This window comes from Sinohyriopsis cumingii, chromosome 1, assembly GCF_028554795.1.
Source record: "Sinohyriopsis cumingii isolate HCF-2022 chromosome 1, ASM2855479v2, whole genome shotgun sequence".
NCBI classification, from domain to species: Eukaryota; Metazoa; Mollusca; class Bivalvia; order Unionida; family Unionidae; genus Sinohyriopsis; species Sinohyriopsis cumingii.
This window is the reverse complement of record NC_142961.1, coordinates 54,004,352-54,026,289: the sequence shown is the minus strand read 5'-3', so window position 1 is coordinate 54,026,289 and position 21,938 is coordinate 54,004,352. Positions and strand designations below refer to the sequence as shown.

The window sequence follows — 21,938 nt, the reverse complement described above, 5'->3', positions numbered from 1 at the left end:
AATCTTGATGACTATCATGACCTTTATCTACAAATGGACATGTTGCTGCTCACAGATGTCTTCAAGATATTTTGTGATAGAGCTATGCATGTGTAGAAGCTTGACACCACACTATTTCTCAATCCTGGGAATGACTTGGTATTTTGTAACAAACAAAAAATTGGCTTGGAATGCCCTTCTGTTACAAAGTTAGAGTTGGCTTGGGATGTGCTTTCATTGCAAAGAAGGGTAGAGTTGACATGGGATGCACTGTTTTTGCAAAGTTGGCTTGAGATGCACTTTTATCACAAAGATCAACTCGGATTGGGATGCACTTTTATCACATGGCTAGAGTTGGTTTGTGATTTGCTTTTATCATAAACAAAGTTTGACTTGTTCAGGCTTGCACTGCCACTTGAAGCTGTTGATTATTTAACCTGGGACGCTAGTGCCCATCAATGATTGCAGTAGTTTTATTCAGTGCTGCCACTACAAACTCGGATGGCCCCATATGTGTTCATGTTGTTGAATTACTGGGTGTAGTCAAGGGAAGCAAAACCCTGCAAACGCTTGTTGATTTTATATTGCCACTTAGAAATTTCATTTATTATACAAATACCTGTTGATATTTACAGATGCTAAGTGATATCAGTCCAATGAGGCCCAGATGTGAATCTGTCCAACAAAGTAGATTTGAATGAGTTTATCTGCCTGATTGTTGTCGACATTGACCCAGGTAGTTTGTGATTTTCCAAGATCAAACAAGATAACTGCAACCTTCAACATTGACATTCAGGGTGTTATTTTGAAACTGTGAGGTGAACCTGGCTGAAATCACTGGGAACTAGGAAATTAGAGAATCTGGCATGTTGGTTGCATTTATAGAATGCTGCATTAATGATGCCTGTAGAAAGATGAAACACCATGCATAGTAATTTCATTTACATCAAACCTAAGACTAACAATAGATAATAAAATGCTTATAGTATAATCATTCAAATTGTTTTTACTAACATGAACGGTTTTGATAAACCTAAATCTCACATCTAAACAGTACATGAGTCTGGATCATATTTATGTTTCATATTGAGTTGTTATAATTAATGGGGTCAATTGACAGATTTGATAAACAATCAGCCTGGTTCATGAATAATAATACATAAGAATCCCGATGAAACTGCAGAATCTTTTAAATATACAGTATCAGTATCATTAGTTGTCCAAGATGAAATTAAGTTTTTGAAGCATTCCACATCTATCCCTATGGGTACTTAACCATCTTTGGCATTTGTGTAAGATTTGTTATTACATATATATGATGGAGTTGGAATGCATGTTAAAGAATTTACTGCTGGGGTGATGGATTGGCTGACAGTCTATGCTATAATCAATGGCAATTTTGTTTACTTGTCAGTGAATATCTGTATCATACTGGCATTTACAAACCCTCATATGCACAGAAATATTATCTAATTAAGAGCCAGAATGAAACTGATATTTGGGACCTCCATGGAGTGACAAATACCAACTCAAGGCTATCTCGGTGTTAAAAGTATTAGCACATGAAAATGCTGACAATCTCTGGCATGAAAGCACTGATGGATTGTTCTATACAATCATGAATTGGAGTTCACCAACAAATCCTCCCTAGTTGCATTCCTCATTAATTACGTTAAACCAACATGGTCACAACTAAGGAGAGAAAAATCTTTACTGTTATTTATCAAGGAAATATTTGTCCACGTAACATTTCTTGGATGAAAATGAGAATGATCATTTCAGACACCACTCAATGGTGCAGTCAGTATGTTGGGTTGGTGGTTCTTACTGGGGTTTTCCCGGGGTTCTTTCTCCATCATTAATACTAAAGTGGTTCTTTCTGGGGTTTTCCCGGGTTCTTCCTCCACCATTAATACTGGCCGCCATGTATAGCCTACCGTGTGCTGAAAAATGGCATTAAACCCCACAACAACAACAACAGCAGTCAGTATGGTTGTAAGTGAAGGTGGCATTAGGACCCAGAAAATTTAGTCACTAGAGACATATATATTCCTCAGGTAGGTTTTGTGTATGATTTTAAGGCAGTTGTGCCAGTGAAAAGATGTACTTGATTGGAAGAGCTTGTGCTTTTTGCACCTGAACAAGGACAGCCTATCAAGCAATGGTACTTTGACTGGAGGCGACTGTGGTTTATAATCTCCCTAGGCTCGCTTGGCAGGCTCATATGCATGTGCCTAATAATACATTTGCATTTGATGTGAAGGTAGTCATCTAGTATAGAAGGCTTCGACCCAGATCAGTAAACAAAATCAAAAGTTCTGTAATGATACTGCTACCTTTGACTTTTTATAGCCCAACACTATACTTCATTAAACTTCTGCCACTTACCATTGGTATTATTTTGGCTGTTAAGGTCTTTTAGGGCTTTAAAAATAATTGGTTAATTTTAGATTGAATTCTTGTTGTACTGTTTGTACCTTTAGGAGTTGATCTGATTATTTTCATGTTAATGGTGACCTTTTTTATACTACTTTGGCCAACCAGCTTGTGGTCACTATAGATGTCTGTGCCTCTTTTGAACATGATGTCTTGTAGTATCTCCACTTTCCTCTAATAATAATATGATCTATTCGCTTATGGGTGGTTCCATCTGGATGCCTTCATGTTGTCATATGGATGTTCTTCATAGAGTAAGGTTCCTCCAGTAATGAGATTGTGTGCAGAGCATGCACAAGTAGACTGGTGCAATCGATGTTGGCATTTTCTCCCACACAGTGCTACTTGACAACTCATGACCAATGCTCTTTTGTGCCTACTTTTACATTGAAGTCTCTTAGCATAAAGTGGACATCTTGTTTGTTTAGTTTTCTGAACAGAGTCTTTTCCAATGAAGTTTGGTGTTCATAGTCTCACAGTGGGGTTGTTTGCCCTACATATAACCCCTCCCTTCTAGTTTATTTAATGTATTTCTTCTACAGAGTGACAGAAAGCATGATATATTAGCCCATGCTATATTGTCCTAGAATATGATGTATTATTTGCTTTGCATAGAAAGAACTAACCCAAGATAAAATTAATTTCTTGCACATATTGGCTTCTGAGGTTAGGGCAGTTGCCACAGGCATAGCATTTGAGTTCCCTAATTGACATTATCCATTGGAAGGTGGTCAGCTAGATTTTATCTTGGAGATCTTTCATCCCAAATGGCTCATTTTGACCTGGGGCAATCTATAACACCAGCACAACTAGCATCCTTGCTAGGTTGTTCAGCAACATCACGATGATGCAGCGACTTGACTTTCACTGGATTTGCATGGGGGGGGGGGAAGGGACACTGTTAGTGATGTTTTGGCTTTTTGAGGTGCTTACTCTTGCCTGTATTTCTCACTATATTTGAAGCTTCACATTAGTTTAGTGGCGATTGGGCCTCCTCTATTGGGTAATGTGACTTCCTCTACCTCTTGCCTGTTCTCCCATTGTGCTGTGTTCAGGTAACATATTTGAAGAAGAAACTGATATTGGTGTTCAGATGAATTGTAATCTTTTTATTACTGAAAAACAGCTTGAAAGATATGTGGGGTAGTTTGTACCCTGTATTGAAAGCATGGTGTGCTCTTTAACAGTCTTCACAAATTTCCTAGCATTCATTTTGGGTACAGAACTAAACTGCTGCAGCACTCTAATTTGTGTTATTCTTGAATAAGTAAGTTAGTAGCTTTGAGATAAATCAAATCCTTATCCCTTTAATCCCAAAAATACTGCAAATTAAAGATGTAAAGAGTTTTAGAGGAGGCTGAACATTCTAAGAACTTTTATGACTTGTCATACTTGCCATATAATAATGTTTCCCTGTTATTTAGGTGTGCAAAATTTGTTGGAATTGATGTCTTTTTATGTACTGTGTGTAAATAACTTTTGCTTGTGAAAATGACACTGATTTTATTTGTAATTGATTGTTTCAGTCAAGTTTAATTTGGAATGAATATCAGAGAACAGTGTCCTTTGAAGATGAGATTTATTGCTGGATGTATACTGAGTTTTTATTTTTCAGTATATGCAACAATCATTATGCTGATTTGTAAAGTAATTTTTATTGAATACAAAATACACTGGTCAACAGTGAAATCATTACTGACTTGAAAAGGCCCTAATCTGTAGTATTTTGGTGTGCCGAACACGAATATAACCGTGAAAAATTTGTATTGGCTCTCGTTTTGAAGATATTCATATACCTCATTTTCTATGTTTCACTGTGTAAATTTCTCCAGTAGGACTGCAGCAACATCCGGAATAATGATGTAACATTGCATAATACCATCATGCTCACATCATCCACAGTTGATTGCATCATTTTCTGATGCAATGCAATACTAATGCCATGCGGCTGCTGAAGTAAGTTGACGTCAGCAGTGTACTATACATGTGTAGGCCTATTATACTAATGCCAGGCCTATTATACTAATGCCAGGCGGCTGCTGAAGCTGACGTAAGCAGTGTACTATATAAAGCCCAATCAGATAGGTTCAGCATTTAAAATATTTTAGACATTGTGCGAGACAGTTCAAGCTACTGTTACATAAAACTTATTATTTTATCCATTTATGTACAATAAAGAACAGTAATGCCTCGAAAGTGTGTTAATACCACGGACAATTTTTGCTATATTTGTGGGGAAGTGACATTTGCCAACCAGAAGAAAAGTATCAATTCTCAAGTGAAGAAGGCATATCATCTTTACTTCGGATGCAAGGTTAGTGACCAAGACAAGCCTTGGGCTCCGCATATATGCTGTGCTATATGTACAACACAGCTTTCACAGTGGTTGAATTGCAAAAGGTCATCAATGCCGTTTGCAGTCCCAATGGTGTGGAGAGAGCCAAGCAACCACCTAAATGACTGTTACTTCTGCTTGGTTCCTCCTCTTTCCGGCGGAATAACGAAGCGAAAGAAGTCGAGAATAGTCTACCCAAACATTCCGTCTGCATTGAGACCAGTTCCACATGGTGAGGGACTTCCTATTCCAGAACCTCCAGCAGAATATTCTCTTGATTCATCTGACGAAGACAAAGGTGAGTCGACCTGTTCTTCTCCTGGTCCATCAGCATGCAGTGATCCAGATTTTCACTGTGGTGCATCATCAACCCCACACAGAATAACACAGGAAGAACTAAATGACCTGATTCGTGATTTGGACTTATCAAAGAACAAGGCAGAATTGCTAGGATCAAGACTCCAACAATGGAATCTTCTAGAAGAAGATGTCACAATTACTGCATATCGAAAGCGCCACCAGCAATTGGAGCCTTTCTTCAGAAAAGAAAGTAATCTGATATTCTGTTCCGATATTGAGGGCCTCATGAATGCTTTAAAAATCACTCATGACCCACAAGAATGGAGACTATTTGTGGACTCTTCGAAACTGAGTCTCAAGGCTGTGCTTTTGCACAATGGAAACATTCTTCCATCTATTCCAGTAGCGTATGCTGTCCACATGAAAGAGACATACGATAACTTAAGGCAGCTACTGAATTCCATTGAGTATAACAAGTACAGCTGGCACCTCTGTGGTGATTTGAAGGTAGTTGCCCTTTTAATGGGACTGCAGCAAGGATATACAAAATACATGTGTTTCTTATGCGAGTGGGATAGCCGAGCAAGGGAAATGCACTACATGAGGAAGGAATGGACTCACAGGCAGAATGTAGCCATTGGAGAGAAGAATATCCAACACCCAGCTCTGGTTGAGGCTCAGAAAATCTTGCTACCACCCCTTCACATCAAACTAGGTTTGATGAAGAACTTCGTGAAAGCCATTGACCGGACTTTGCCAGCATTCCGATACCTGCATGAAAAATTCCCTCGACTCAGCGAAGCAAAGATTAAAGAGGGAGTTTTTGTGGGTCCTCAGATTCGAGAGCTTTTCAAAGATGACCGGTTCAACAACTTGCTGGAAGGTGACACGAAACAAGCATGGAATGCTTTTCGCCTAGTTTCTACAAACTTCCTCGGAAATGTTAGGGCAGAAAACTATAAGGAACTAGTAGAAGACATGTTGATGAAGTATAAGAAACTTGGCTGCAATATGTCTCTAAAGATTCACTTCCTTCATTCCCATTTGGATTTCTTTCCTAGCAACTGTGGTATTGTTAGTGATGAACACGGCGAACGTTTTCATCAAGATATCGCAACAATGGAACAAAGATACCAGGGAAAATGGTCCACTACAATGCTGGCTGACTACTGCTGGACACTCCTCAGAGATGCTCCCGAACAGCTGTACAAGAGACAGGTGAAGAAATCTAAGATGTAGTCAATGACTTGATTTTTTATAGGTAGGCTATTACAGTTGACCTTTTACTATTGGAATGCATTTCGTTATGTAAACATTAATTTCTTGCAGATTACAAAAAAACTAGAGCCAATTTTGCAATTTGACTGTCATATTCGTGTTCAGCACATAAAAATTGATAAGAATTGACTAATTTTATTTCAGTAACATGACTTTTGTAAAAATTTGTTGTCCAGTGATATTTACTTAGTCTAATATTTAAGAACCATTCAGCCTTATTGTGATCTTTCTCAAAATTGGCTAATCAAATAGAAAGTCTTAGTTTAAAAAAATAATGCTATACTTTTCCAACCAGAATATACATTTTTTAATGCTTCTCCGCTTTTATATTATGTTCCACAACGACTCACTTTTATTATAGTGATTGTTTTAAATGAATATTATGGTTTTGAAAAATTGAGGATTGTATTCACTAAACATTTCATTGATCATTTTTATGCAGAATATTCAGCCTTCGGTCAGAAAAGTTTTTGAGTTGTGTCCCCTGCCCAAATGATGAGGAAATTACAGGCCTACTTAGAACATTGCATGGCTGTGTACAGATGGGTTTCCACACCAAGTCACACATCTACTTCATTCAGGTAGAGTTGATGGAGAATTTGGATAATAAGAACATGTGTGAGAATAATGGTATATGGAAAATAAAAGATGCACACTGGCCTTCCACTATTATTGTAGCAAACATAAGCACATCATGGCATGTGTTTGTAAAAAAGAAAAGTCTACAACATCAGACTCATTCATCTTTTGATTGTTCATGTCATAACTGAGTAATTATTGCAACTCTTTATCATTTGATCTTGTTTTGATTCTATCTTTTCTCTTTTCTTTATTTAAGTAACAATTTTTATGTAATATGCTTTTGGTTGATAAGTGTGCTTATCACAGCAAAATAGTTTTCTTGTGATACATTTTACTATCAACAGTAGTGCTAAATGTGTTGGTCTTTGATTTGATTTGAGCAGGCCATATACTTTCAGAATCACAAAGTGTTGCAGTCTGTAGGAATCCTTGTTACATTTACTTCATTTACAACTAATTGAAATGAATATAAATTAAATTAGATCATGGTTTTTATTGATTTGTTTTTAAGATGATAATATCTTGTTACATCAAAACTCAAAGTCTTTATTATAGTCTAGATATCTAATTTGTACTGTTTTTGTTTACAGGTTGCAAAACATGTTCCTGTTGGCAGTTGCCCAGCAGTTTTATTAGAGTCCAGTAAGTTTCAGACTGATGCCATACATTTGGCTCACCTGGATCAGGTATTATTAAAATATATTGTATCCCCAGTAGTAGAAAATTCTTAAATTTTATTGACTAACCATCCAGGCATATCATTCAGTGCCACACTGTCCATGACAGGTAATTTGGAAAACAACATGACAGAACATTTTCAGAAATATCTTTGACCACATATTATTTTATGTGTTTGAAAGTAATGATGTTTTATCTGTCACTCGTATTTCCATATGTAATTTCAAACATGCTACAAAATAACCAACAAACTGTTTATTTTATTTTATAAATAGTGCATGCATCTCATTTGTTGAACCAGGCTGTTCAAAGAATTTTTATTAGCTTAACACTTAACAGTCAAGTTTGGTTAAGATGTTTTTGATGATATGGTCTTAAACTATATAACAAAAAAAGCTGAACACCAACAAATTTTTTTGTAAATTAAAAACATAATTTATTTCCCTAATATAGAAAAGTGAAAAATTAAAAATAACTTACAATATGGTGAATGCAGTCCTAAATAGTCCTAAAAGTTCTATCACAAGTCCAAAGTATAGAGCAATTCGAATGAGTTCCAGTGGTAATCCAAATGAAGTTCACTCTATTGTGCTGATGTACTGATAGTCTAGATGTATCACAATTATAATCCAAAATATCTTTAGAAGAATTCACAGTAATTTATTACAGCTACTAAATTAAAAAACTATGAGCACTTTGTAATTCCAATGAATAATTGAAATAAATAAATCCATTCAAATAATCAAGCCTATTTGTCACTTCTAAGACTGATGTTTATGCTACAAATTAATAATTTCAAGTAACTCATCATTATTTCAAAACCTGAGACACAATACAAAAAGCAGAATGAAGCTCAACTAATCATTTTGAAATCACTGTAAAAAAGGTTCAGTGCTTTAGCAGCTAACTGAGTAGAAATTAGGTCACCCTGTTATTTTCCAGAAAACCCATGACCTGAACTGAACTCATCAACATGTTTACTTCAGTAAAAGTACATATCACAATCTTTTAAAATAAAAATGTGTTTACAAGAATGATGTAATCTTTAAAGTGTAAACCTACAACTATAAAGAATTAACTATTTAATACGTTATTTAGTAAATGACCCGTACAATCCTCATTAATGGAAATTAACACACATAATATAGATTACATATATCAAGATGCCCTGCATATTTTTCTTATAAATAGTATCAAACACTTATTGTTTTAACTGGGAATAAATTTTGTCACATGTATTGGCAACATGGTTGGGAAATCCACATGGTATAAAACATTGTAACTAATAAAGTTATTTATAAGAAACAACATGGATGGGAAATCTGCTTCATATAAAATGCCATGTAACAGTTATTCGAAGAAGCAGCATGGATGGGTAATCCACATGGTATAAAACACTGTGTTAAGTTATTTGGAATAAAGAGCATGGATGTGAAATCAACATGGTTTATAAGATTGCATAATTTAATACAGTTATTTGGAAGAAGCAGCACAGATAGGAAATACACTTGGTACAACAGACTTAGTAGCTAATAAAGTTATTTGGAAGAAACAGGTGGAAAAGATGATATTATTCCATGAATTTTCAAGAAAATGCCCATCCATTGGTGAATGTTATGTATGCATGCATGCATGTGCATAATATTACATAGTTCCTTAGTAATGTTATGCAATGCCTCTTAATATTTACACACTTTTCCAAGAAAGTTGGGGATTATGTGTTCTTTTTCATTCATGTGTTTGTAATGTTGCTTCTCTGCTTTTGCATCATATAAGATAGAGATTTAAAGTTTATTTTATGATTGGTATGGTCTGTAGATGTTGTACGTGTCTAAAGAGTTTCAGAATATCAATCCATTTCCGTGGAGGGAACTTGGGGTTGGGAATGGGTCATTGGAAACATGTAATTTTATTTAAATGTATTGTGTTTATTGAGTTGTTCCTATAAAACTCCTGAAACTTTCAGCATGATACTGGCATAAGCCTCAAGATTTTTAGGGGCAACTTACACAATTACAATTTTTCTTCTTTCCATTATGAATTTCAATAAAAATCGTAAATTTTGTTCCAGAATTGGTTGTGTTTGTTCAGATCTGGTATTTCTATCAGAATATCACTCAGTCACTTCCTTGATTTTTTGTGTGAAATAACCTCAGAAGACATTGCAGGAATACACATCAAAATTGAAATGTTTGATGATTTGCCTCTGATGGAGTGCACCATGTATATTACAGCAACAAAGACCTAGATCGTTCCAATTGTGACCTTGTTCTTCTGCCGCTATATTGTACCATGATATAAAAGAAAGTAGCTCAGAATATGATACTCAGTGGTGATGAATTACATTATTCTTGACTTGACAGGAAAGGCATTTGCTTTTTTACTTGACAGAAAAGGGTAAGGATGCTCCAACTGCTGGTATTAGTGTAACCAAATATGGCAACAAAGAAAAAATGTGCTCATGACTCCAAAAGAAGCCACCAAGAAAGATTACATGAAAACGATGGTCACAGAAGTTCAAACCAGAATACATGCAACTTTTCCCTGTTATCTTTTTTAGGATCGTTTTTAAAAAACATGTTTCCAGTTAGCTACCCTGCATAGTTTGTCAAAGAAAATGTCATCATTCTTTGAGCCCAAATAATTCTCTGACAGATGTTGCCATTAAGAATGTAGAAACTCTCTTTAGTGAAATTATTTTGGACAGGGATCTACAAATAAGTGTGGCAGATCATGTGAGCAAATTGTTTGTCAAAATGTTCTCTGACTCTAAAATAGCTGCCAAATACAGTTATAGCAATACAAGTAGTAAAAGTTAAGCAAGTGTAAATGAACTTTCTTTTTAATAAAGAAGGAAAGCGTTGTTGACAATATAAAATGCAAAGCCTTTGCTGTTGACACAGATGGAAGTAGAGACTTGGACTTAAAAGAGAATAAGGAAGGGAAAGTTTTTTCTAGGATACTGTCTGTGCCTATTTGTGAAGTTAGTGCATAGCCAGAAGAATACAGCATGGATTAAAGAGTTGACATTTGATGATATATGTTGCTTGACTGCACAGAGCAGTTAGATGTTTACAGTTGAACTCAGAGTTATTGTATAGCCATAAGAATGTGGCATTGATGAAAGAGGGACATCTTACCCATTAATAAACAAGGTTTGCCATTATTTTTAATATTTTAATCACCTTACTATTTAAGGCAAATACCTTACTATATTTCTTGCTTTCAGGGAAGAATCTTAAAACTTTGGAAAAATGATTAGGGTGGTCATGACATAATAAAATCTTGGAATCACAACATTTTCTGAATTCAATCCATCTTCCTAGGGATGTAGTTTGGGAATGGAGTCACTTCTGAGTGTGTGTGTGCCTGTGCGTGTATATATATATATATATATATATATATATATATATATATATATATATATCATTCCTTTTGATTTACATCTTTCGGACATGATGAGGATTAGAATGAGTAAATTAAGAAAAGCACAGGAACAATGCTTAGGCTGTTTTGTTACAGAATGTTTTGTCCCACCTGATAATGATCAGATATAGGTATCACTTTCTGGCAATGTCATTGCAGTTGCACCAGCAATGTTAAGGTGTTGTGTTAATGGTTTTGAAAATCCCAAATCTTACAGATTAGTAGTGAGGAAAAAAATGAAACAAGGGTAAACTATACCTGTAAGCAAAAATATTTATCATGATCCTGTCATTGACAAGTAACACCCATTAGATTAGTTACTTTGATATTGCTTGATAAAGTGTACAATACCATATAAACTCATTATAAGCCCATACTTAATAATAGGCCAATCCTGAAAACTTTACATAATTTGGAAAAAGTTTACTAAGAAAGGATTTGTCTGATATGAGCCTATCACCAACATTTTCATAAATTTAGTAGACTGACCCCTGGTCTTATCATGGGAGAAATAATGTAACATCAAGATGTTATAAAATATGGTTTAGAAACAAATTAGAAGAATATATATTGTGTTCATGGCAACATTATTGTTGCTGAACAATCGAAATGATTGACTTAAGTACATAATGTTATCATTGGATCTTAGAAGCAGCCAGAATTTAGTAATAATTCAGCTAAACTTGGTTTGTAATTTGGGAAATTGACTTTTGAACGGAGATTTAGATTTGCAACAGAAGTGAGGTTTGGAAGGTCTCAGTACCAGTCCTGCTCTGTTTGGAATACAATTCAATTTCAGTCTTTGTTTTTCACAAGTCCTTCACAAGTCATCTGACCTATGTGAACACTGTGAGATATAAGTATCAGTTTTATGGCACTGATGGCTTCAACATCATCAACAATCTTAACATGTTTTCTGTTATTTTATGTTCATTATTTGTGTCGAAGAATTTTGGTTGTTATATGTTAGCATTTTAGGGGTGAATTTTTGTGATAAAGTTTTATATTAAACATTGTGTTTAAGTCTTGTGCTAAAGTTTTATGTTAAGTCATAAGCTAAGGTTTTTGGTTAATGTCTTGAGCTAAGGTTTTATGTTAAAGATTGATGTCAAAGTTTGTGCTTGTCAGATAAAGGAGAAATGCATCAAGACATGGACAGATGTGAGACTGTGTTTTTTGTGGAACACTTTCACTGGAAGTTAAGTTGTATAAAATCCATAAATGATTCATGAATATATCCATGTATCACTATTGACATCAGTAGCTAATCTTGTGATATTGAAAATATATTTTATTATCTAAGAATTGGTTCCTTTTAGAAAACTAAACATTCTATACATTTTTCTAAAAATGATATAATTTATTTTTCAGCTGTGTTTGATATCAGCATTTAAGATCCTATGGACAAATAAAAACCTATGAAATAAAACATAGCAGAATTGGTAAATCTGGCAAAAGTACTGAAAGGTCAGGAAGAAATTTTTGATCACTGAAAGAATCAACAGTAATGATTAAACACAGCAGTGATTAAACACAGCAGTGATTAAACATCCACTTAGAAATGTATTTTTTTTCTTCTTATCAAGCATGTACTCATCTGATAAAAGTATGTCTTTTTAAACAGCAAAGAGACGTTGCTCCTTATGACTACAGAAAACAGAAGAATGGAATGCTGAAATCTTGGGAAGATCAAAAGCAACATCCTATTTCTTCCAAACTGACAGAGATTGTTGGTAAAAAAAAAATTATTATCCTTTTTCATTTACACGTGGTTTCCATTCTTTTTATTCTCGATTATTACAGTTTCTCTTTCATTTATTTGTCTTTCTGATTTTGTTGTAGTAACAATTACTAAAAAGTGAGACATAGGGGCAAAATACCTGCAAATGTTTCAAACAATGTTTAGATGGTCTTTGAGATTTAGTGTTTTGTGCTCTCAAGGGGAGGGGGTGGGTAATTGTACTTGACCCAAGTAAGCAATATTTTTTAACTGAGAATAACTTATATACTCATATGAGCCTATTAGAAAAGGCAGGAAATTGAAATCTGAATAAAAGAAATGAAATATCTACTTTTAATGTACTTCCAAACACAAAATGGTATTTAGGTATAGCATTGTCATATGTCATTACCATACATATATGTACATAGACACACACACATTCTTGCATTTGGTGGATATTGATGACATAGGTTTGTATCCTCATATCGAGGACATTTGTTCTGGCTATCTTAGAGTGAAAAGAAATAGTTTTTCACAGTAAATTGATAGCAAATGTCGACGTATTGAGGAGGGTACTGTATGAGTAATTATAAGGAAGATGAAATTTAGCAATGCAAGCGAGGTTGCACACATTTACAGTCTGTAGAATCCATTCAAACTAATGACACACATGTATATATTGACCACAACATTAAAATTGCAAATGTGACATCATGGACAACTGTGACTCAAATTATCTTGCAGAATTAAAATGAAGAGAAACATTATTAAACCATACATGAACTTTTCAGACTTTATGGGTTTGTGCTTTTGTACATAATTGTGGTTCATTTTATTCATCCCATGAATGTCTTAACACGTTTCAAGAACCAAAAGGACCGCTCCGATGGCCTAGTGGTTAGATCGTCTGCCTCAGAAGCGGGAGGTCCTGGGTTTGAACCTTGGCTGAGTAATACCAAGGACTTACCTGGGAGTTTCTGCAACTCCATGGATTCTTCAATACAGCAGCAGATCTTATCCATCTGGGTTGCCATGTACACTTTGTAGATGGCCTTGTTGTCTTAATGGTGCCACATTTCATTACCACTCGATTACAATATCAGCATATCAAGTGAGATTGTATCATTCCTGGACTAGTGGTGAACCACATTTGGCTCACAACAGGAATACCTCTCAAACAGCCACCACCAGAAATGACTGTGTACAGATGCAAGCATCTGTGGATGGGCAGCCCACCTGTTACCAGACTTAGACACTGTTAGTGACCAGTGGAGTCTTGAGGACATGGGTCTCCACATCAGTCTATCAAAGTCTTTCAGTTTTGGAGCGACCATCTTTAGAATAGAGTTGTGCTCATCATGTCAGAAAACTCAGTGGTAGTGATGTATCTCCTCAAATATGGCAGTACGGAATCACCCCGACTCTGCATTCTTTCTGCAAATTTCTCCATTAGTGCACACAATACAACATCATTTCTGACATATTCCTGGCAGACTGGTATGTTGGCCAATTCTTTGTCAAGGATTGAACAGATTCTTCATACAGAATGGTCTCTCCATATGTCGGTCTTTCATCAGATTTGCCAGCTATATGGGCATTCAGTGATTGATCTTTTTGCAACCAGATGGAATCACAAACTGTCCACCTTCATTTCTCAAGTGCTGGATCTCAAGGCTTGGTCCGTTGATGCTTTTTCTCTTAGTTAGGATGGCCTGTTGGTCATTGCCTACCCCTCAACAATATTAGTTCCAAAGATTATACAGAAATTGAGGGGCTGGAAGTGCAAAATGATTTCAGATTACCCCTCTCTGCTGGGACCAATACAGGATCAGTGATGTTGATCTATTGATAGATCTACCCAGGAAGATCCTGCCAAGATGAATCTTTTCAAATAGCTTTTGACCCACATGTTCCATCCTTGCAATGTTCCTTCTTCACACTTGCCTCTTGTCCAGGGAGCCTTACTTTAGAAACAATTCAACCTTTCAGTTGTAGAAAGACTTGCATGAGCTAGAAGGCCCTCCACTCTAAAGGCTTACGAAGGGAAGTAGCATGTTTTCTGGGACTGGTGCATAGTCAAAAAACATCATCCCTTTGAATACCTCTTCCCCACATGTAGCTGACTTTTTTGACTGTTCAAGGAGATAAAGTTTGCTCTGATTACTGTTGTGGGTTGCTGGTCTATTATATTGGACACATTCCATCATCATGGCAGGGAGAACCTTGGTCATAGCAAAGACTTCTTTGACTTGTTGTCCAACTTTGACTTGCATAGGTTTAAATCACTCACATTGTTTCCTAAGTGGAATCTTTCTAGGGTTCTTACTTGGCTGAACTCATTCGAGCCTTTTTCTAGGACCTCACTGAAGCTTCTTTCATACAAAACCTGTTTCCTGATAGTGTTAGTTTCAGCAAGCAGATTCAGTGAATTACATGCCCTCTCTGTTGACCCAGTCGCCCTTCAGTTTCGATCTGATGGCTCAGCTATCCTTATGAAGCAGTCTGGTTTCGTTGCCAAGAACATGTTGCTGTTAGTGGGCAATCAGAAAGTTTTCATACAACCTCTTTCCTGTATTGACACATCCCAAGAGGTTTTCAAACAGGAGCCAGTATGTGTGCTCAGACTTTTATCTAAAGTGGACTGAGCCCATTTGTGGATCGAAGACACCTATTTATCTTATTTAAACCTGGTTAAGAGGACCCTCGAACCCTCACATTGTGGCTGAAGTAGGTAATATGTATGGCATACTTTGGCATATCACAAGAACACAGTCACCTCATGAAGATCTGTACTGATGAAATAAGAGCAATCTCTGTTGCCTTGCCATTGAATATAATGTCATTATCAAAGATGTTGTCAAGGTCATCGGTTGGCATGCACAGTGAACCCTCTTGAGTTGTAATCTTCTAGACTTAAGCTCCACAACAACACATTCTCGATCAGGTAGACCCAGACCCAGCCGTACAAGTGGCTACCAGACCCAGTTAACATCAGCACAACCTCAGGACAAGCACCTTGTGCAGCTTTTGCTGGATTTACCTGGAAATTTTATGTGGTAAAAAGATCTCATTATTTCTTCTTTCTGGACATAAACCATGTCACCTCTTGTTGTGCTACGTAGTTAGAAGAGTGGGTTAACCTTCATATGGGGAATCCAACATTCTCCCCTCAGAATTTACCCAAGGTATGGTTGGATGTTCAACATTCTCTTTACCTGTTACTTATTCTCCTAATAATATTATTGGGGAATGGATATGAAGGAGAAAGCAAATATGATTCCCCTAGAATGCTAACCCGATCAAATTATTTCAGTACCCTTTTTCTATATATTATGGACAGACAAGATGGAATTTTGTTTTTGGGAAGGCTGGATTCAGGAGGGTTTGTATTCCTAACGTAAATATGATCAGGTAAGTATTATAGTAGAAACATAATTTACGGGAAACTCTTTGCGATTTCATTCTATGATGATCCTCCATTCTGCTTGAGCTGCTGGAGCATTATGCCACAGCAGACCTGGATTTGTGCTGTTTGTATTGGAATGCATTATGCCACAGCAGACCTGGATTTGTGCTGTTTGTATTGGAATGCATTATGCCACAGCAGACCTGGATTTGTGCTGTTTGTATTGGAATGCATTATGCCACTGTAGCAGCTCTGAGTCTCAGCTGCTTGTATTTAAGTGTGCATTATACACTGCTGAATGTGCAAGATTCTTTATGGTTGTTTCAGGAGTGCATTTGTGTAAGAGGTTTTATGACATGTTTGCATTTATCTTTGTGTGTTTGATGTTTCAGCACATAATAGGCTATACATGGAAACCCTATATTTGGTGGAGAAAAAATCGTGGAAGATCCCAGGAAAATCCGCCAACCCATTGGAAGAAACTGGCAAACTTTCTCACATACCCATGTTGGCCGAGAACTATTACTTGAATCCATGCCAATAGAGTTGATACATCATTGATCCATAAAGGCGAGTGCCTTTGAGTACTCTACACATCCGGGGCCCTATTTACATTTATACCAGTTGTGTAATTGAAATAATTATTATAGACTGTGAAGGTACATGTCCTCCTTGCCTTAACAAGCAATAGCCCATGAAAGTGAAAAAAAACACAAAAAAACCTCTTCACCATATTTATCAGTTTGTTTGGTTCAGCTGCTTGGCACAGAATGAAAAATGAGAGTTTTAACAGTTACATTGTATTTTTCAGACCCGCTTTTGACTGAATACTGGAAACTGGAGCAGGTGGCCAGAGACAGTTTGGATCCAGTCAAGGTTTGTTTAGGGTCAGAGTATATAAAGGTCATGGTCAAAATAAAAATCCATGTAAATGCATTATTAGTTTTATGAATTTTATAGTATGATTACTATGCATGAGTATTAGAAATGATAACATTCAGAACTGGACTAATATTTTTGTGTGATTACCTTGCATAAAATATGTTGTTCGTCCTTCAAGTATGAAGATGACTCTGATTTTACTATTTACTGTTAATACGTGAATAGCTGATCAAGTCAATTTGTGCTTTAAACTGTCTATGGCATACTTGGGGGTTTCTTTATCAAAGGAGGATGTGCTAGAGTTTGCCATGGGTGGCCAAGAAGAGATCTAAAGTTCTTGCCTTTGTGCTTTACTGATTACTGCTGAGATCGGTTTGAGTCTCAGGCTCTGCCAATATTGAGTGTGTGAGAAAGCTTGCTAGTAACTTCCCATGGATCAGTGGTTGTTACTGGGCTTTTCCTGGGTTCATCCACCAGTTATACTGGCTGCTAAATATAGCCTATCATGCACTGAAAAATGGCATTTAACCCAAAATAACAAACAAACCATCTGCAATAGTTGAGATTTCCACTGCTTGCATTTTTGCAGTGCATCTGTAATTTTGTTCCATTCACAAGCTGTCACTTCAGTAAGGATGAGACCCCATCAGGAGGAGTGTTCTTTTGTGCAGTCTAAGACTTGGAGATCAGTATTGAAGTGTTTCATGTATGACATAAGGGAATCTTTGATTTGTTTCTTCTGACCACTCTGAGATCGCTTTCTCTCCTTTAGCTCGCCATAGAATATCTTCAGTAGTTGCTCATCAGACATCTTGGTGACATGGCCTGCCTATCTCAGCTGATCAGCAGATCATGGATGTTTGGAATTCATGCCCATATCCTGCCATCTTATCAGTTTCCAATTGCAGCCTATGTGAAAATTATTAAATTTTTTTCATGTGTCATCTGTACAGTGCCCAGGTTTTGCTAGCTTGCAGTAGGGTCGGCAACACAAAATGACTTTGTAGGCCTAAAGTTTTGTTTGTAGAATAATCCCTCTGTGCTTCCACACATTTGCACATAGTCTGCCAAAGGCCACACTTTAGCAATTATAGCATTGGTTTCATCACATGACAGAGTGAACCGCTCTGGTGGCCTAATGGTTAGAGCATCTTCCTCGGAAACAAGAGGTTGTGCTTTCGAACCCCGTCCGAGTCATACCAAAGACTTATAAAAATGGTGCTTAACAGCTACCTTGCTAGGCACTCAGCATTAAGAGGTTAGTGTTAGGACTGGTTGGCCTGGTGTCAGGATAATGTGACTGGGTGACTGTGCTAGACATCACTATAAACTGCCACACTACAAACATCATAGCGATGACTAAAAAAATTGTTAAAGCTACATAACAAAAACCCAAACCAAACTAAACCAACATGACAGAGTGCTGCCAAGATAAATGTCCAGTGCCACAAGGGTTTGACCAATAACTGTGATGGTAAGCTCTACATGGGGCTTTCCTGGTGTAGGTTGGTTCACCACCTTTGTCTTCTTGATATTGATTGTGAGTGTGTGTGATTTGGATTTTTAATGTAGTTTTAACAATTTTTCATTCATATTGCTACATTGTCTGCAGTGTGGCAGTTTATAGCGATGTCTATATAGCATGATGTCCCACCCAGTCCCATTATCCTGATACCAGGCCGACCAGTCCTAACACTAACCTCTTAATGCTGAACACCAAGTCTTTGGTATGATTTATTAACTCAATTTTGTGTGTATTTATTATTTTGTACATTTATATTTATCTTTTCTTCTTTCTTTATCTTTCTTGTAAAGGTCAAAATAGCTTATATCACCATCCTGATTTATTTTCTTCTTTCTGTCTTTTTTACAAATGTTCTCATTTCAACAAGTGTTGACAGTATTTACAAAAAAGTCAAATGAAGTCGGTGGGCCTTTTTTGCATTTATTTTGATAATATTTGAACTGAGATGTGCAGACCTTCATGCTGAAAAGGCACCCAGTTATTTACAACAGTAAACTTAAATTCATATACTTATTCATGTAGCTAGAAAACTGTATAGATACCAATATGTACCTATTCATGTAGCTAGAAAACTGTATATATACCAATATGTACCTATTCATGTAGGTAGAAAACTGTATAGATACCAATATGTACCTATTCATGTAGTTCGAAAACTGTATAGATACCAATATGCACATATACCTATTCATGTAGCCAGAAAACTGTATAGATACCAATATGTACCTATTCATGTAGTTAGAAAACTGTATATATACCAATATGTACCTATTCATGTAGCTAGAAAACTGTATAGATACCAATATGTACCTATTCATGTAGCTAGAAAACTGTATAGATACCAATATGTACCTATTCATGTAGTTCGAAAACTGTATAGATACCAATATGCACATATACCTATTCATGTAGCCAGAAAACTGTATAGATACCAATATGTACCTATTCATGTAGCTAGAAAACTGTATAGATACCAATATGTACCTATTCATGTAGGTAGAAAACTGTATAGATACCAATATGTACCTATTCATGTAGTTAGAAAACTGTATATACCAATATGTACCTATTCATGTAGGTAGAAAACTGTATATACCAATATGTACCTATTTATGTAGTTAGAAAACTATATAGATACCAATATGTACATATCATTTAACTAGAGCTTGATACCAATATGCCTGTAACTATAGTGTCAACATTTCTAATTATGAACCTGTTACTATACTTAGAATCAGTGATAAAAACCCAGTTGCGTACTAGAATTTATTGAAAAGACACCTAGTCTTGTACTGTCAGGGTTAACAATTTCAAGACACCAGTATTGAGAAAATGGGAGGGGTAATTTAAGTTGACTTGTGTATATTTGCATCACTATGTAAGAACAGGGCAACATATTTTTGTCTGGCGACTTGCTTGTTTGTCTTTGTTTCCTAAACTTAACTATATTTTTTTCATATTTTACTTGAATTATTTATTGTATGTACCTTTACCAAATTTTGATATCTTTATTTTCTTTATAAAGTATTTGTGCACTCTTTATTTTTACGTTTTCAGGCTTTTACTTTTAACTGACACATGATAGCCATTATTGAGCTGAAGAATCATTAAATGCTGATTCATATTTATGTATACTATCTTTCCCAAAATAATATTCAGCTCAGAATGAGTAGCATATTCATATATTTGATTCAAATAAATTGACTAAAAACACACAACAAATTTTTCAGATGTTTTTGAATTTTGCAAAACAATTTCATGATGTTTGCAATGATAGTATTCAGTTATGGTAAGAACAGTTATCAAAATAGAGCCATATCATCAAGTGCACCCAGCTTCTGTCTTTGTTACACTTTCACAAAGGGGGGATAATCATCTTGATAATTAAGACTTCTCTTTTAAAGTTTTAGTTGTATTGCAGATACTCAATACCCTATTAGAATCGTTAAAAACTCGGGTCTAAAACTAGAGTGTAAAATATTTAATTTATTAAAATCTTTTATAGACTTCTGATCATTTCTCTGAAAATAACATTAATGACTGACATTAAAAATTAGTGAACTCGTATATACCTTGATGTACATGTACATGTAAAGCAAAATATCACCAGTGTATGTAATAAATACAGAATATTATGGTAATAGCAGAGATAGACAGTGTTTGCAGAAACTGACATTGACAACCAGATATCACTATGTTAATTGGGCCAGTTATTACTGTTATTACATCTTGCCCATTCGAAAGTCTTCATTTTTCTCTGACTTTTCATGGATATAGAAAAGAATGTTACTTGTGCTCAATAGAAAGCAGGATTAAAGTTTAAACAAAAAATAAAATACATATTGAATATGACATCTTAGTTGTTTGGTAGGATGACAAAGTAAATGGGTGTGATTCAACCATTTAACTTAATGGAATGTTCACTTGTACTAAATATTGCAATCATTTCATTTAAAATGCAATTATTTCCAGAAAATGCATGATAGCTTGTATGTTGTGTCCAGGCTAGTGCCTAGCATCAGTGAGATAGTCTTGGTGTATTTAAACTTATTAGTAATGCACTGGATTTCATTAAAAATGTTGATTAATGTGGTGATTCCTTGCATTGAATCTCTCCTAGTAAATGTCTCTAGATGATGTCCTTGCTTTAATTTCATCAGTTACTGTCAGTAATTTACAAAAAGCTCTGCAGTGTGTGCAACAATTTACAAAGGGCTTCACATAACATGGAAATGAAAAACTACTCAAATTGTAAGCTCACATATGTAGACTTGAATCATAAAATGTCACAGTAACCTAATTAGAATCTACATCACACTCTTTCAGAAAATATGCTTCTAAGTTACACAAACTATTACTTGTCTGTTTTCAGGTCATCCCCAATTCCAAGCTTATGACTGTAACAGATGAAGTAACCTACCTCCTTGATTTTAGGTCACCCATGACTCACTCCACCAGACAGGCTCGGCTTCTAAGCCTTTCATCACAGCAGCCACGGGAAGTCCTTGATGTTCTTCTTTCTTACCTTGATGTAGACTCTGGTATGTTTACATTTGCACATTTTGATTCCCAAACCACTTGGCAAGGTAATGTACCTTTTGCATTCAGAGAATGCTGAGTATTGTAAAGTATTGTAAAGTCCAGAATAAGGGCACCCTGTGCTCCATTGGTTCATTTAATATAATATTTGCACTTAAAGCAAAAATAAGTTAATATTGCCATGCTGATACCCAGAATGCACCTGTAAAATGTTGCCATATGTACCATTTGTTGTGTATGTAACCTCAGGAACATTTAATACAGGGCAGGCTCCAAGGAGGGCACTGTGTACTACAGATGAGGTAAGGTGTCACCTAGTGAGAGCAGGATGCATCTCTTGACTAAAACA

General features: G+C 35.8%; 1 protein-coding gene across 1 annotated transcript in view; it reads left to right on the top strand.

Annotated features, from left to right (window-relative positions):
• LOC149806886 (uncharacterized) overlaps positions 1–21,938 on the top strand; it is a 79,530-nt gene that overhangs the window by 21,356 nt on the left and 36,236 nt on the right. The window contains exons 5-9 of the mRNA XM_089959129.1: positions 6,771–6,909; positions 7,501–7,596; positions 12,639–12,747; positions 16,955–17,019; positions 21,423–21,591. Of these exons, the coding sequence (XP_089815255.1) occupies positions 6,871–6,909; positions 7,501–7,596; positions 12,639–12,747; positions 16,955–17,019; positions 21,423–21,591 (478 nt within the window). The 5' untranslated portion in view covers positions 6,771–6,870. The remainder of the gene's footprint in view (positions 1–6,770; positions 6,910–7,500; positions 7,597–12,638; positions 12,748–16,954; positions 17,020–21,422; positions 21,592–21,938) is intronic.